The following is a 15,987-nucleotide window of genomic DNA, read 5'->3' as shown; positions in this document are numbered from 1 at the left end:
TCAATATTGAGATTCAATATTGCAGGAAAGGTATGTAGACGCAACGGAAATGATAAACACTATATTGACCTCTCGAGCATACCCATGAACCATACTCAATCACCTCCATAGCTATAACCCATAATTTCCTTAATCCTATCCTACTCGAAAAATAATTTCGAAATCACTCGGACAGCACTCCGTCGTAATATTTTATGTATACTAATAATATCTTGAAATAATACGGAGTAAATATATATATGTAAATCGATTGAGAGAGTTTAGAGAAAAATATTTTCAAGTTTCTATGAAATAATGAAACCTATTGAATTCTATTTATAATAGATTTTTGAATTATTAAAGTGAATTATTAAAGTATGAATTATTAAAGTAAATTATTAAAGTATGAATTATTAAAGTGAATTATTAAAGTATGAATTATTAAAGTGAATTATTAAAGTATGAATTATTAAAGTGAATTATTAAAGTGAATTATTAAAGTTAAAGTAAAGTAAAAATAAAGTAAAGGTAAAGTTTAAGTATAGTAAAAGTATAAAACTATGTACGTATAATACGCGTATAAATATATATAATATTAATTTAAATCGTTATATATATTTAATAAAATAAAATATAAATATCGTTATCTTTATCATACTAGTTAAGTAATGAGTTGTCAAAAGTGGTTCTAGATATTTATAAAAGTTATATACGTTTTAATAATAAAGTTCTTTTTAAACTGAAAACGTTTTTGTACGTTTGAAACTAAATAGATCAATCGAGTCTTTATGAGATTCAATCTTCCACTATCCTTTGTCTAGGTCTCAATGATTGATAATTTATTCTTATTTATAAATCACTTTACCATTTTCCGAATATTGTTAAAACGGAAAGATTTCTCAAATCAACGTGGGCCTTTCAACAGAGACTTGTAATCATAATTCAATATATCTGATAATTCAATCATTTGATCTTATCTTCTAATTACATTGATAAATATTTTGAAACAGATACAATCATATAAAGTATTTAATCTAATATTTTGTTTACGTTTCAAGTTATAATATATATACACATATACATATATAATCATATTCGTTTAATGGTTCGTGAATCGTTGGAACATGGTCGAGGTTGAATGAATGTATGAACATAGTTTAAAATTCTTGCAATTTAACTTAACAAATATTGCTTATCGTGTCGGAAACATATAAAAATTAAAGTTTAAATTTGGTTGGAAATTTCCGGGTTGTCACAATTGTGACGTAGAGTGAATGAGGTGCACTTTTTGGGGCAAGTCAGTGACTGGACTATGGCAGGAAAAAAGGGGAGTTATTATGGGGGGCTCTTGTCAAAGGATGACAATGACGTGACATTTTATTTTCGAGTTTTTGTTTGGTTATATTAATTATTTTTATTTATTAAATAAGATAAAATATAACACTAAATATATAAAAAAAGTTACATTAATAAAAAAAAGTTACATTAAAAAAAACGTTACATTAAAGAAAAACGTTACATTAAAAAAAACCGTTACATGAATTAAAAAGATAAAAGACTAGTTTGTAGAACGAAAGTTTAGTGGGAGGTTCTAAATATGAGCCGTTAAATCTTCACGTAGTTGATCGTTTACATTACGATCACGAATTTCCTTTTCTCGTGATTTACGATCTTTGACTCTTCTCCTAATATTACGACAGGGCCTGTTTTCGGGTTTATCTAACCATTCTTCTTCCAAAGTACTAAAGGCAAAACCGTTATCTTCTTGTATCATATTGTGCATAGCAATGCAACTATACATTATCCTTCTCATCTTGTTAACGCTCATAACTCGTGCCAGAGTTTTTAAAATTGCAAACCTACCTTGTAAAACACCAAATGTACGCTCTACGTCCTTTCGAGCACTCGCTTGAAATCTAATAAATTTGACTTGTGGCTCATCAATAGGCGTCGAATATCCCTTCATTAAGGTTGTCCAATCAGGATATATCCCGTCCGCCAAGTAGTAACCAAAGGGATAGACATGTCCGTTTACTTCAAACTGAGACGGTGCAGCTCTATCCTTTTTGAGTGAATCAAACAACGGAGAATGATTCAACACATTTATGTCATTGTTTGAACCAGCCATCCCAAAAAACGAATGCTAGAAGCAACCGCTTCAAGCATGATCGTAGGGTGACCGTGATCACCTCTAGTATATTGACCTTTCCATGCAACGGGACACTTTTTCCAAGCCCAATGCATACAGTAAATACTACCCAACATTCCTTTAAAACCATGTTTCTCCTCGTGCGTAGAATACAATCGAGCAACGTCAGTTGCCGTTGGCTTCCGCAAATATTCTCAGCCATATAAATAAATTATACACTTGCTAATATTATTTAAGAAAACATATCATGTTTTCTCTGTCATTTTTATATATTCATAAAAAATATCAGCGGATGCTCCATTCGCCAATTGGCGTAACGCACAAGTTATTTTTTGAAACGTTGTAAAACCAAGACGTCCGAGTGCATCCGGACGTTGTTGGAAAAATACAAAGTGTTTAGGAGCATTATTAGTATAAGAATGATTGAGAATACCATCTTTGATACGGAGAAATAAATGAATTCGCATCCGAAATCGTCTCTTGAAAATGTCGTGTGGATACGTCGGAGTTTGAGAAAAACAGTCGTTCCACAAATTAATACCCGTTTGTTCACGATCTCTATTAATAAAATGTCGTAGGTTCCGTTGCACCCAAGTTCTTCTAGGTTGGTATTCTTCCTCTTCGTCGGATGAAGTGCTATCGAATAACAAATCAAGACTTGCGGCTAAAAACTCCATTTTTTGTTGATGAAAACTAAAATGTTTATATTTATATAAATTTGATTGATATGTATAAAGTATGAGAAAAGTATGAAATGAATAATAAAAATGAGGGTAAATTGTGTATGTATTTATAGGAGAAAAAATAAAAAATAAAAAATTAAACAGCCCAACGACTAGTCTTCCAACGGCTAGATATCATCCACCAATCACAGCAAGCCACCTCCCCAAATCGCCCCTCTCTCTCCTCTGTGATCGGCCGACAAACGTGGGCCACAAACGCCCATTCTCGACGTTTGTCAGGGTGTTTGTCGAGCCATGTGGATGGCATGGTGGCGGATGCCATCGCGTTATCTGTGGTCTAACGCATATGAATTTTAAATATCATTAGGCTGTTAAAAACCTTTAATTACTTCTTATGTACAAGGTCGAAATACGATTAAAATTGTTCATTACTTCAATCTAACATAAAATTATAAGCAACTTGTGTTGTACGTTTATATGATGATTATTACCATTTAAACTTGAATTTGAATTTTCATCAGATTATATGTTGAAATTATGTATTATTGTTTATAGGTAATTACGATTTGAGTTATAATGAAATATATAAAATATTAGCAAAAGGTTTATAGCTTAGCAGTATTCGAGTAGTCTTTCAGCTAAAGATCTAGGGGTTCAAGCCCCATCGGCCGTCGTGGGCATAATGGATAAATTCGTGTTGCGTGTTTGAGTTGTCGTTCTCTCTCTCTCTCTCTCTCTCTCTCTCTCTCTCTCTCTCTCTCTCCCCCCCTCTTTCTCTCTCATATATATAGAGGTTTGATCTTGATAATTTAAGTCTCAAGAAGGAGGTGGAAAAAAGACCTTTAGACGTAACGAATAATATAAGCTATTAAAAAGGATCTTAGACCCTAATGAATAATATAAGCATTGCCATCAGATTTTGGGAATGGTTCCATAAAATCTAGTCTCCAAATATCACTGTAAGTAACTTTGGGGGGGGGGGGGGGGTTTGAATAGTTACTTAATGCAATTTTTTAAAACTTTTTCAATTTAGAACTTGAGATTACTATAGTGTGATTTGATTAGTTTGTTCACAAGTAAAATAAATGCAAAGATAAGAGATAAGAGAACAAACACAGAGATTTATAGTGGTTCGAGAAGATGTTAACTAATCTTTCTTAATTAATCCACTCCTCAATTTTAACAAATTGAGATTTTGTTTCACTATGATGCTCCAAACTCGGTGGAGTGTCCGGATACAACATTAGCTCTTCGATAAGCCGCAACTTATGAACCCTTACGTCTCTTTGAAGAATTCACAATCACCAAATGCTCTTACCACAAGACCCTAATGCTTTCACTAAGTGAAACCTCACCTATCTTCTAGATCCCTTTAAGAAGATAGTTTGCAAGTAAACTCATAGCTAAGTTTACAATCACTCTTGCTTAAATCACTCTAAATAGATTACAATAATATTTGAATAATATCAGTAAATGAATGGAAATGTAAGTGCAAGAGGTGAGTTTTCAAGTGCTCTAAGGTTTGGATTTTATAGGCAAGAGAAATTCAAACCAAGCTAGCTGCGGCTCACATCACGGTCGACCCTGGGTCGACCATGCAGGTCTCTGACCTCTGAATTTGTAGCCGTTTGAGATCTTTAACTTTGTCATTTTCCCTTATCTGATGTTGTTTTCCTTTTTCTAAAATAATTAAATGAATGGTGTTTTGGACTTTTCACATTATGGCCGAGTTTTAAGCCTTTAATCTGGTTCCAAACCTTATCCTCATCCCATTTTCATCTACTTCAAAATTTACTTCTAGTGAGAGAGTGTGAGAATCCCTAGAGAGAGAAAGCTTGTTTCAAGTGCAGATGAAGCTAGTTCTCACCAATTGGAGCTTGGATCTTGTTGCATCCACTTGGTAGCTATCTTTTGGTGTTGTGGTAAGTTTCAATTTCATGTTCTAGTGCTTAATTTGAGTTATGGATAGGGTTTTAGTTATGGGTTGAGTGTAAGACCCATTTCCATGCTAATTTGGGGATTTTGGGTAAAATTTGTGTACTTAGACTAAAAGACTCATAAACTTGGTTTTGGTGTTGTTAATTTTGGTTTGTGAGTCTTAAATGGTTTTTGAATCACTAGCGCACTTGGTGTTAGTGAAATGGGTGTCATTAGGGTTTATGGGTGACACAAGATGCATGTATTGACTTTGAAATGGGTCAAATGGGTATTGTGTGACCCAACTAGCAAGATGAGATATTTATTACTCAAAAACTTGTGTAAATTAGTGTGGTTAGACTTTAACCACTAGCCATTAGTGATTTGTTGTAGTCTTGACCTGGTGTGGGTATTAATAGTTCAGATAGATCATAATTGCACCTTGAGTCGTTAATGCCCTAACGTTGTGAGTTGTTAAGTAGTTCAACTTGTTTGTGTGTTAAATTGTGTAATTAATGTAATAGGTACATTGTATTGAAGGTTGCAGGATTTAGTTTTGATTACTACCAAAGCATTAAGGTGAGTGGAATAATTATACGTGTATGTATATAGTGTATTTATTTGTGTGCTTTAGTATGAACCAAAGAACCGGTAGTGCCATATCATGTATGAATTGGTGCTATGATGTGAAACAAAGAGCTGGTAGCATTATGGCATGTGTGTTGTAGTGTTAACCAAAGAGCCGGTAGCACCTTAGCGTGAGTATGACTCAAGTTATGATGTTAACCAAAGAGCCGGCAGTATCATGACAAATGCGTGTGGTGTGAACCAAAGAGCCGTAGCACCATGGCTTGAGTATGGTTAACCATATTGTGTGTGTGTAGATTATATTAGCGTAGTTATATTACATGCTATTGGTTATGCTAGCTTGTGACATGTTGACGATTTTAGCTTGTACCTTGAGGGTGTATGCTAATTAAATTGCTAGCATGTATGCGGTATGTGTGTAAGTGTTTGCAAGTAAGTAGATTATATATGTATGTGTATAATTTTTGCATTCACTAAGCGTTTAGCTTACCCTCTTATTCTTTTTAGATTCATGTGTGGAAAAAGACAAGGGTAAACTTGTGGACTAGAGACCTCCACCTAGTGGGCTATTGGAGGACATTTTTGGATGCGACCTTGTTGGGTAGTTTAACTTCAAACACCATGCTCGTGTTTTGTTTGGTATTTAAACTCTTGGGTCGATACTACATTTTGAATTGTACTAAACTTATAATACTCGAAGCATTGTACGAAACATTTTCATGTTATTAAACTTGTATGGTGGTTGTTCATGTTCCGAAAATGTAATGCGGTGTTGTATTAATGTTGTTAATGTTTAAAAAAAATATTAGTCGGGTGAATGACGGGTTGGGTCATTACAGGTGGTATCAGAGCGTGGTTGATAACTCTTAAAGTATACAAATTTCTAATAACATTTTAAGGAGTTATCTTGCTATTTTAAAGACATTTTAATACCTAAACATACTAAAATGGGTAAAAATGGGGAAAAAAGTATTTCTAATGTTTTTGCTTAAGTTATGTATTAAACAGGATAAAAAACAGTTAAAAGTTGCAGAAAATGAGATGAAGCCGCCGGCATGAAGGCATGAAGCCGCCGGCTTAGTTGACAAGATTCAGAATGTTCCGGAATATTGTAGAAAACACGAGAATTGAGAGATTGCAGTGAAGCCGTCGGCTTACTAATGAAGCCGCCGGCTTAGGCCAATTTTATGTACTTAAAGCCCAAGAACAAGTTAAAAAAGGCAACGAAATCATAAAGATTGCAGATCAGGATGCCGCCGGCTTGACAATGAAGTTGCCGGCTTGGCCTAAGACAGTTAAACTTTTTCAGCTTGCGGATTAAGTTAAATTTGCAGAAGGAGTAACCGACCAAGTGAAGCCGCCGGCTTCATCCTGAAGCCGCCGGATTAGGCCACCGTTTTTGAAAACTATAAATAAGGGCCTCTTGTATCACTTTTAAATGTACTTTTCGGTTTTCTTTTAGATTTTTCAACAAGAACGAAATCTCTTAGGTTTAGGGTTTATATTCAAAGTTTCAAGTTGTAATCAAGTTATCAATCAAAGTTATCTTTAAATTTACCTTTTAAGGTACATGTCTTTATCAATTTATTTTTATTATCGCATTTTATTTTCTATTTTTATTTTCGGTTCGTCCACCACTATGAATTAAACGTTCATAGTGGTTGCGTGGACGAAAATCAACTTTTTCTGGAATCAGATAAAGGCGCCGGCTTGACCAGTTCAAGCCGCCGACTTGGCTGGAACTGAGCCGCCGGCTTCGTGCATAATTTTGTGCAGTTTCTAGTTTTTCCAGATCTGTATAAGTTTCTGTAATGATTATTTAAAGTGTTTTGAATCTGCTATATTTTAATATGCTTGTTTACCATGCTTAATGACTAAATAACTTGATTTTAGGATTGATTAACACTTAATCCAACAATCTATTATTCAATTCATGCTACTTGTTTAGATCTAGTCAATCAAACTTGTTAAATTAGATTACATGTAATTAAGTTAAACAACATTGGTAGTGATAAATCTGTTAAATTTGAATTACGCTTATATAATAAAGTTTAATATTGTTAGGCTTAGTCAAAGATCCTCTGTTTGGATTTGTTTGGTTAATGATTATATGAAAACTGGGTAAAGATTAGCTTTCAGCTAGTAACTTGGGTTGATCTACTTGATGTTTAATAGTATATTTATTTGTCAATCTATTTGCATATAGTTAATCAGTATCATAAGATTAAATTGATATGTATCATGTAATTGAATTGAACACTAAGAATTGAGATGTTAGACTTGAACATCACTTGTCTAGCATATGCTTTAAGTCCTACCTATTGAATGATATGCTACACTTATCTGAACCTATTTAGGGATAATAGTTGGTCTATGATTATTATATTAATTTGTGTTAATATATGTTATGAAACTTACCTAATATGATTCCTTTAGAAGTTATTCGTTCATGTAACTACTTTTATCCTATAATTGTTTCTTTATCTTTTATTATTTGAGAATTTGTTATTTTATTCATTAGAAACACATATTCAATCATCTCTTTCGTAATAGATAAAGTTCAGCAACTGAAAAATATATAAAAATCTATCTTTAGTTCTTTAATAAGAACTAAGCTATATAATAAACCAACTTAAAATCGCATCTACATTCTCTTGGGACAATAACCTAAAATCCTACATCTGATCGGGTCTTGTTGCTCGTTAGCGTGTTAAAAGTGAATTAAAAGGTTATATAAATTTAAAAGTTTGAAAGGCAAATTAAGCACTCCACACTTTGCACATAAACTTTTTAACGCCGCTGCCGGTAAGCGGTAAATACGGAAATTGGATATATTTTTGATTTTTGATATTTCTTGAAAACAAGTGATGACGGTCCTCCTTTAGGGGATGGTTGCTGGTGTTCCGATTTAAAGGCTCCTGCTTGAACCTAGAAGTTGACGGTCACTTAAGTATTGAAAGATTAAATAAGCCGATTTATGTTTGATTATTCGTTGTTATGTGATAAGAGTTGGTATTTAATATTTATAGTTATGTGTAACGATCCAACCCGTCGATTTCCGGCCCATAATTTTTTTTCCCTTTATATACATTAAATAACACTTTAGGTCCCATTACACAATTTTCAAAACGTATTTGTTATCAAAGTAAGTTCAACGAACTTAAAAACATACAATAATAATTTAAATTCATTGATACAATAATACGTTAGTTAAATCATAACCCGGTTATTACTTATGACCCAACTAGTTACTTTTACACAAAACCGAGCATGGTGATTGGGACTACGCTACCCAATCCTAAATCGAGTCCAAAAGCACGCCTTCTGAAGCAACTACGCAAGTCCACTAGTACCCATGCTTACCCGAGCCACCATCACGCGAACCTATAAAAAAATATCAACAACGAAAGGGTAAGCTAACGCTTAGTGAGTGAAAGTATACTACATACATATATATGCATAAAATGGACACGCCACACAATATTAATCAAATAGCACATACCGGAGTCCATGCATAAAGGCAAACTAATCTAAGCATACCGTACAATCGCTATACACAAGCTAAAATATCAACAAGGTAAGTACACCAACGACGATATGTACCACGCCAATAAGCTACACCCGGAGGGTTAGCTACAACACGAAAATATAACAATATATATATATATATATATATATATATATATATATATATATATATATATATATATTGTTATAGCACATACCGGAGTCCATGCATAAAGGCAAACTAATCTAAGCATACCGTACGATCGCTATACACAAGCTAAAATATCAACAAGGTAAGTACACCAACGACGATATGTACCACGCCAATAAGCTACACCCGGAGGGTTAGCTACAACACGAAAATATAACAATATATATATATATATATATATATATATATATATATATATATATATATATATATATATATATATATATATATATATATATATATATATATATATATAATAACAAAGCGTAAACTGCCCATGGTTAACCCCTTAACCCAATACCTATGAAGATTGGCTGAACTACACAAGCCTTAGTAAATCCGCATCCACACAAGACTACTACCTTCAATATCGCAACAACATCGAGGTTGGCTGAAACTACACGAGCCTTAGTGAATCCGCACCACACGAGACCACTACCTCAATAAGATGACCAAACTACACGCGTCATCATGAATCCGCATCCACACGTGATTCACTTCCCAAATCACAACCCACGATCTTGGGATTATAAAATCCACATCATCGGGGTTATCCAAACACAACTCAAATATCAACCCTTCGCCATTGGGGTTATATAATCCACATCACGAGCACATGTGATAACGTACACACAAAGTGTGCATCTCGCTAAAGGTGGTCAACTAAAATGCACAAACGTGCCAATTGGATCTATACACAAGTCCATCAAATCCACCTACATGTGAATTGAGCTCTATAGCCGAGAATCACTTCACTCGACCCGCACCCATCATATACATACATATGCACATAGTATATTAACACTCACCTTGAAGTCTTGATGGATGACAAACCAAAATCCGCAATGGCCAATGGAACGTACCTATTCCATTTATCCCATAATCATCAGTACAAACTCACTTGGACTTTCGACCCGCCCAAATGAACAACAAGTGCAAAATACGCCCTTATGCACTTTTAACTCTACACGAAGGTCGAAACCAACAAGACCAATTCCCGCATTCCCGAAATAGATAATTACACCCCTTTTAGCCTTTAAACCCATTTCATAACAACATTAGCACAAAATCTCATTTTGACCTAAAATCAAGTCAAAACACTCATTTTGCATATTTACACTTCATATCACTTCCAACAGAAGTTAATTGATGATTTAAACTCTTAAACATGCTTATCAACTCACCAATTTCATCATCCAACCCTAAACCCACCAAAATGGTCTTCCTCACCATTTACTAGTTCAAACCTTCAATTTAACAACTAGTGGGGTTTTGTTCAAGAACAAACAATCAAAAGCCCTAAATTAAAATGATGAACACAAAAATGAAATTCGGAGTTAGAGCTTACCGCTAGTATCAACTTGTAGCTAAGAACGAGGAGAACAAAGTTGCCTCTTGCACCAAAGATCGAATCACGAATCTTCCTTTCCAAAATTCCTCTTGAATGATTTGGAGAATTGAAGAACAGAGAGGAAATGGAGAAGAAAAAGGAAAAAGAAATATGAAAATGAGATGAGTGGATGAGGTTTATGGACACAAATCTGGCACACACGCTAAATGACCAAAATGCCCTCACTTTCCTTTAAATTTGCAAAATTCGGAACCAGTCACCCAGTATTGCTATGCCGCGGCCATCTATCCTCGTGCCGCGACCTTGTTCGTGGTCTGGTGGTCATCTTGTCATGCCTCCTGATCCTGAATCCTTTGGATTGTCGCGCCGCGACTTCCTCCTCCGCGCCGCGACCCATCAGCCACTTTGCCACATTTTCGCGTACTATAATCCTTCCTCTCGTACACGCTTCGAACTCTTCATTCGTGTAACGTACATGCAACACATATACATACTCGATACACACACACACACACACACACACACACACACATATATATATATATATATATATATATATATATATATATATATATATATATATATATATATATATATGTATATATATATATTCGTTATACGTCGTACGAAGAAACGGGTCTTACAACTCTCCCCCACTTATTTCGATCACGTCCTCGTGACCCTAGTCACTTAACCAATCCGAACCTACATGCTATGGTCCTCAAATAGTCGTTCCAATCCGACTTCCAACACATTGCTCATTAACCCGAAAATTAATCCATTAACTAAATACACACTTGCACGCATTACTAGACGTGCAATATGTAGTGACCTGAACTTTTCCATGTTTATATATATTAAATGAAATTGATATTTACATGATTAAATGTTTCCAACATGTTAAGCAATCAAACTTGTTAGGACTTGATTAATTGAAATAGGTTTCATGTAGACAATTGACCACCCAAATTGACCGGCGATTCACGAATGTTAAAACTTGTAAAAACTATATGATGATATATAGTTTGGATATGTATATAGCTAAGATGATATTATGAAATGTAAGTATCTCACTAGGTATATTAACAATGAGTTATATACATAAAATGAGACTATTGAATTATGAAACTCGAAACGATATATATAACGATTATCGTTATAGCAACGCCTTACTAAATACATATGTATCATATTAAGATATATTCATTGTTGGTGATTTGTGTCACCAATATGATTTAAGTGTAATGGGATTAATTTGTTAACCAAAATAACCTTGATAAATATCGAACAAGTTTGGGAAAGTGTGGAGTGCATACTTGTTTGAACTTATCGTAATTATGACGGGGGTTCGGGGGCAGCGCCCCCGATAGCGGGGTCCAAGGGGTGGAAACCCCTGGCGGGGTCCAAGGGGCAGAGCCAGTTAAAATGAGATCGTTAACTTAAATGAAATCGTTAACTTAAAGCTTTCAAAAACAACACTTACATGTAACGACTAACGATGACTTAACGACTCAGTTAAAATGAATATACATGTAGTGTATTAAGATGTATTAGTACACTTTTGAAAGACTTAAAGACACATATCAAAGTACTTCTACTTAGCAAAAATGCTTACAATTACATTTACATTCATTTTCATCAACAATTCTACTCGTAGTCATTCAGTATTCGTACCCGTATTATACACAGCTTCTAGACGTACTTACTATGGGTATATACCAATAGGAACTAGCATGGGATTCCACTCTTGATTATGTCATGCATGACTAATCAAATTTAACTTCTACCATGAACTAGTCAACTAACTAGAACTCCTTTTAACCCCACTCACCACTCACCATTCACCACTCACCAATCAATCCATTTCACTTCCAATTCTCTTTCTAATTCTCTCTAAACACACACACACTCTTAGGAACGAAATTTCTAGTAAACTAATCATCATCTTCATTAAAAATAACTTCAAGAATCAAGCTATAATCATCATAGGAAGAACACTTCAAGAACACTTCGAAAATCCATTCAAGTTTGATAGTTTACTTTCAATCTTGCAAATTCATTCCAAGTAATTATCTAAGATCAAGAAACCTTTGATAATTACAGTAGGTTATCTTTCTTATTCAAGGTAATATTCATATCCAAACTTTGATTCGATTTCTATAACTATAAACTATCTTAATTCGAGTGATAATCTTACTTGAACTTGTTTTCGTGTCATGATTCTACTTCAAGAACTTTCAAGCAATCCAAGAATCCTTTGAAGCTAGATCAATTTTTTTCACTTCCAGTAGGTTTAACTACTAAACTTGAGGTCATAATGATGTTCATAACATCATAAGATTCATATATATAAAAGTATTTTATTCGAAGATTATAACATGTAATCACTAGAACATAGTTTAGTTAACTCTAAACTTGTTCGCAAACAAAGTTAATCCTTCTAACTTAAATTTTAAAATCAACTAAATACATGTTCTACATCTATATGATATGCTAACTTAATGTTTTAAAACCTGGAAACACGAAGAACACCGTAAAACCGGACATATGCCGTCGTAGTAACACCGAGGGTTGTTTTGGATTAGATAATTAAAAACTACGATAAACTTTGATTTAAAAGTTATCCTTCTGGGAAAATGATTTTTCTTATGAACATGAAACTATATCCAAAAATCATGGTTAAACTCAAAGTGGAAGTATGCTTTTCAAAATGGTCATCAAGACGTCGTTCTTTAGACTGAAATGACTACCTCTTACAAAAATGACTTGTAACCTATATTTCCGACTATAAACTTATACTTTTTCTGTTTAGTTTCATGAATTTTAGTTCATTATGAAACCATAGCAACTTTAATCACTCAAAACGGATTTAAAACAAAGAAGTTATGGGTAAAACAAAATTGGATACTTTTGCTTGTTGTAGCTACGTGAAATTTGTAACAAATCTATTCTAACCATAACTTAACTAACTTATATTTTATTATACATGTACTCTAACATATTATGTAACCTTGATATACCATAGACACGTATACAATTTTTTGACATATCATATCGACTCATCTATATATATTATTTGGAACAACCATAAAACTCTATATGCTGTAATGCTTGAGTTAGCTATACAGAGTTGAGGTTGATTCCAAAATAATATATATACTTTGAGTTGTGATCGAGTCTGAGACTTGTAGACACTGGGTCGTGGATTGATTCGAGATAATATATATTGATTTATTTCTGTACATCTAACTATGGACAACTAGTTGTAGATTACTAACGTTGGACCGCTAATTTAATAAACTTAAATCATTAAAACGTAATAAAAATGTTGTGAATATATTTCGATCATACTTTGATATATATGTATATATTTTTTATAGGTTCGTGAATCGATCCGTGGCCAAGTCTTAAATTACGATGAAGTAAAAATATGTGAAAGTGAGTTATAGTCCCACTTTTAAAAGCTATTATTTTTCAGATGAGAATACATGCAGTTTTATAAATGTTTTACAAAATAGACACAAGTTATCAAAATTAAGTTCTATGTTGAATTATCGAACCGAATATGCCTCTTTTTAGTGTGGTAGCCTAAGAATTGGTGTTTATGATAATTGCCACCAATTGACGCGAATCCTAAAGATAGATCTATTTAGCCCAACAAGCCTCATCCGAGTTACGAATGCTTTAGTACTTCGATTTATCATGTCTGATGTGAGTCCTGGAATGATGGGGATATTCTATACGAATCCTGTTAAGGTCGGTTACCAGGTGTTCATCATATGAATGATTTTTATGCAGATTGCATGTTATTGAGAAATGGAAATGAAAATCTTGTGGTCTATTATTACGATTTGATAAATATATAGGCTAAACCTATAACTCACCAACATTTTTGTTGACGTTTAAAGCATGTTTATTCTCAGGTGATCATTAAGAGCTTCCACTGTTGCATGCTAATTTATGGACAAGAGTTGGAGTCAGCATGCTTGTATAATATTGTTTAAAAACTGCATTCGAAGACATATATTGTTGTGTAATATTATTGTAAACCATTATGTAATGGTCGTATGAAAACGCTATATTTCAGATTATCATTTCTGATAATCGTCGTAATATTTTAAAGGTTATGGTTTGTTTTAAAAATGAATGCAGTCTTTGAAAAAAGTCTCATATAGAGGTCAAAACCTCGCAACGAAATCAATTAATATGGAACGTTTAAAATCAATATGAACGGGACATTTCACATGGTATCCGAGCGTTGGTCTTAAAGAACCATAAAATTGCATTAGTGTGTCTTATCGAGTTGGTTAGGATGCATTAGTGAGTCTGGACTTCGACGGTGTTTTCTTTAAAAACGATTGCTTAACACTTTTTGTTGGAAACTATATATGGTTAACATGTAAATATTATGTGATATATTAATCTCTTAACGTGTTTGATATTGTGTGATAGATGTCTACCTCTAGTACAAATCCCATCGACTCACCTAATAATAATGAAGAGTAGAATATATATTGGGAAGACTTACAAATTCCCGAAGAGGAACCGAAAGAAGAGGAACTGGAAGAAGAGGAGGTTCCGGAGGAGGAAATATTAGAAACCACAGAAAAACAGACAAATAAAAGAAAACCCTCAACCAATGGACCAAAATTAATAATGATCAATGGTGTTTCCGCAGGAAGCAAAATATTGGGAAGATTACCAATTTTCTGATGAATCAGATCCCGATGAGGATTCCGATGATGTTATAGAAATTACCCCGACCCAATTTGAAAAGGCAAAAGAAAATAATAAGGGAAAAGGCATCAAAATAGAGAAACCTAATTCCAGCCCCGATGACCTCTATGCTAACATGAAATGTCCCGATGGGAAATACTGTCAACACCCGTATTTCTTAAGTTTTAGTTATAACCCGGGAACATCTAAGGGACCAGGTTTTTCTAGACCATTTGTGAAAATAACGGCTCATATTAGGGGAGCACCATATATCCCTAGAAAATTAGCGAAACAAACCAAGTTCGAAGAAGAAGAAACAAGTGAGTCGGAATAAAGAGTTGTAATCATGCGATGTAATATATATAATATAGTCTGCTTGTGCTTTTATGATATATGTAAAAATTGCTTGTATTGTTTGTTAAGTATCTTTTATGAATCTAACCCTCGTCTATTTTTACAGTATAAAAACACAAAATGGATGTTAAGGATAGACAAACGAAAATTTTAGAAGACCTACCCGGGGACATGATTGATGAAATCTTGCCTAAAGTCGATTAGAATTCGTCGGCAAAATTATTTACGGCAAAATTAGTTTGTAGAACATTTGAAGAACGTTCCAAATATGCCTTAGTTTATAAAAGCCTTTCTTTTGAAAGATGGGGTATATCACATTGGGGAGACCTTAAGTTACGTCGTGTTTTCTTTAAAGTGTTAAATGCGGGGAACCCAAGTGCAATTTTACACTACGGGTTAAGAACCTATTTTGACTCAACATATCCCAACATAGGACTTCGTGCTTTAGAAAGAGCTTCTAACATGCAACATAAAGAAGCATGTTATGCTTACGGGTTAGTGATGTTCGCTTCTCACCAAAGTGAGAAAAATA

At 33.8% G+C, this 15,987-nt stretch overlaps 1 protein-coding gene across 1 annotated transcript; it reads right to left on the bottom strand.

The window, feature by feature from the left end:
* Positions 1 to 1,570: 1,570 nt before the first annotated feature.
* LOC139888824 (uncharacterized) lies at positions 1,571 to 2,107 on the bottom strand. The gene has a single exon (XM_071871811.1). The coding sequence runs from the start codon at positions 2,105 to 2,107 to the stop codon at positions 1,571 to 1,573; it is 537 nt and encodes a 178-aa protein (XP_071727912.1).
* Between the last annotated feature and the right edge of the window lie 13,880 nt (positions 2,108 to 15,987).

This window comes from Rutidosis leptorrhynchoides, chromosome 2 (assembly GCF_046630445.1).
Source record: "Rutidosis leptorrhynchoides isolate AG116_Rl617_1_P2 chromosome 2, CSIRO_AGI_Rlap_v1, whole genome shotgun sequence".
In the NCBI taxonomy this organism is placed as follows: domain Eukaryota; kingdom Viridiplantae; phylum Streptophyta; class Magnoliopsida; order Asterales; family Asteraceae; genus Rutidosis; species Rutidosis leptorrhynchoides.
The sequence above is the reverse complement of the archived record's forward strand: the minus strand, read 5'-3'. Positions and strand labels throughout refer to the sequence as shown.

Bases quoted from the DNA above. Each gene is read 5' to 3' on its own strand.
- LOC139888824 (XM_071871811.1), bottom strand. From the start codon at position 2,107: ATGGCTGGTTCAAACAATGACATAAATGTGTTGAATCATTCTCCGTTG.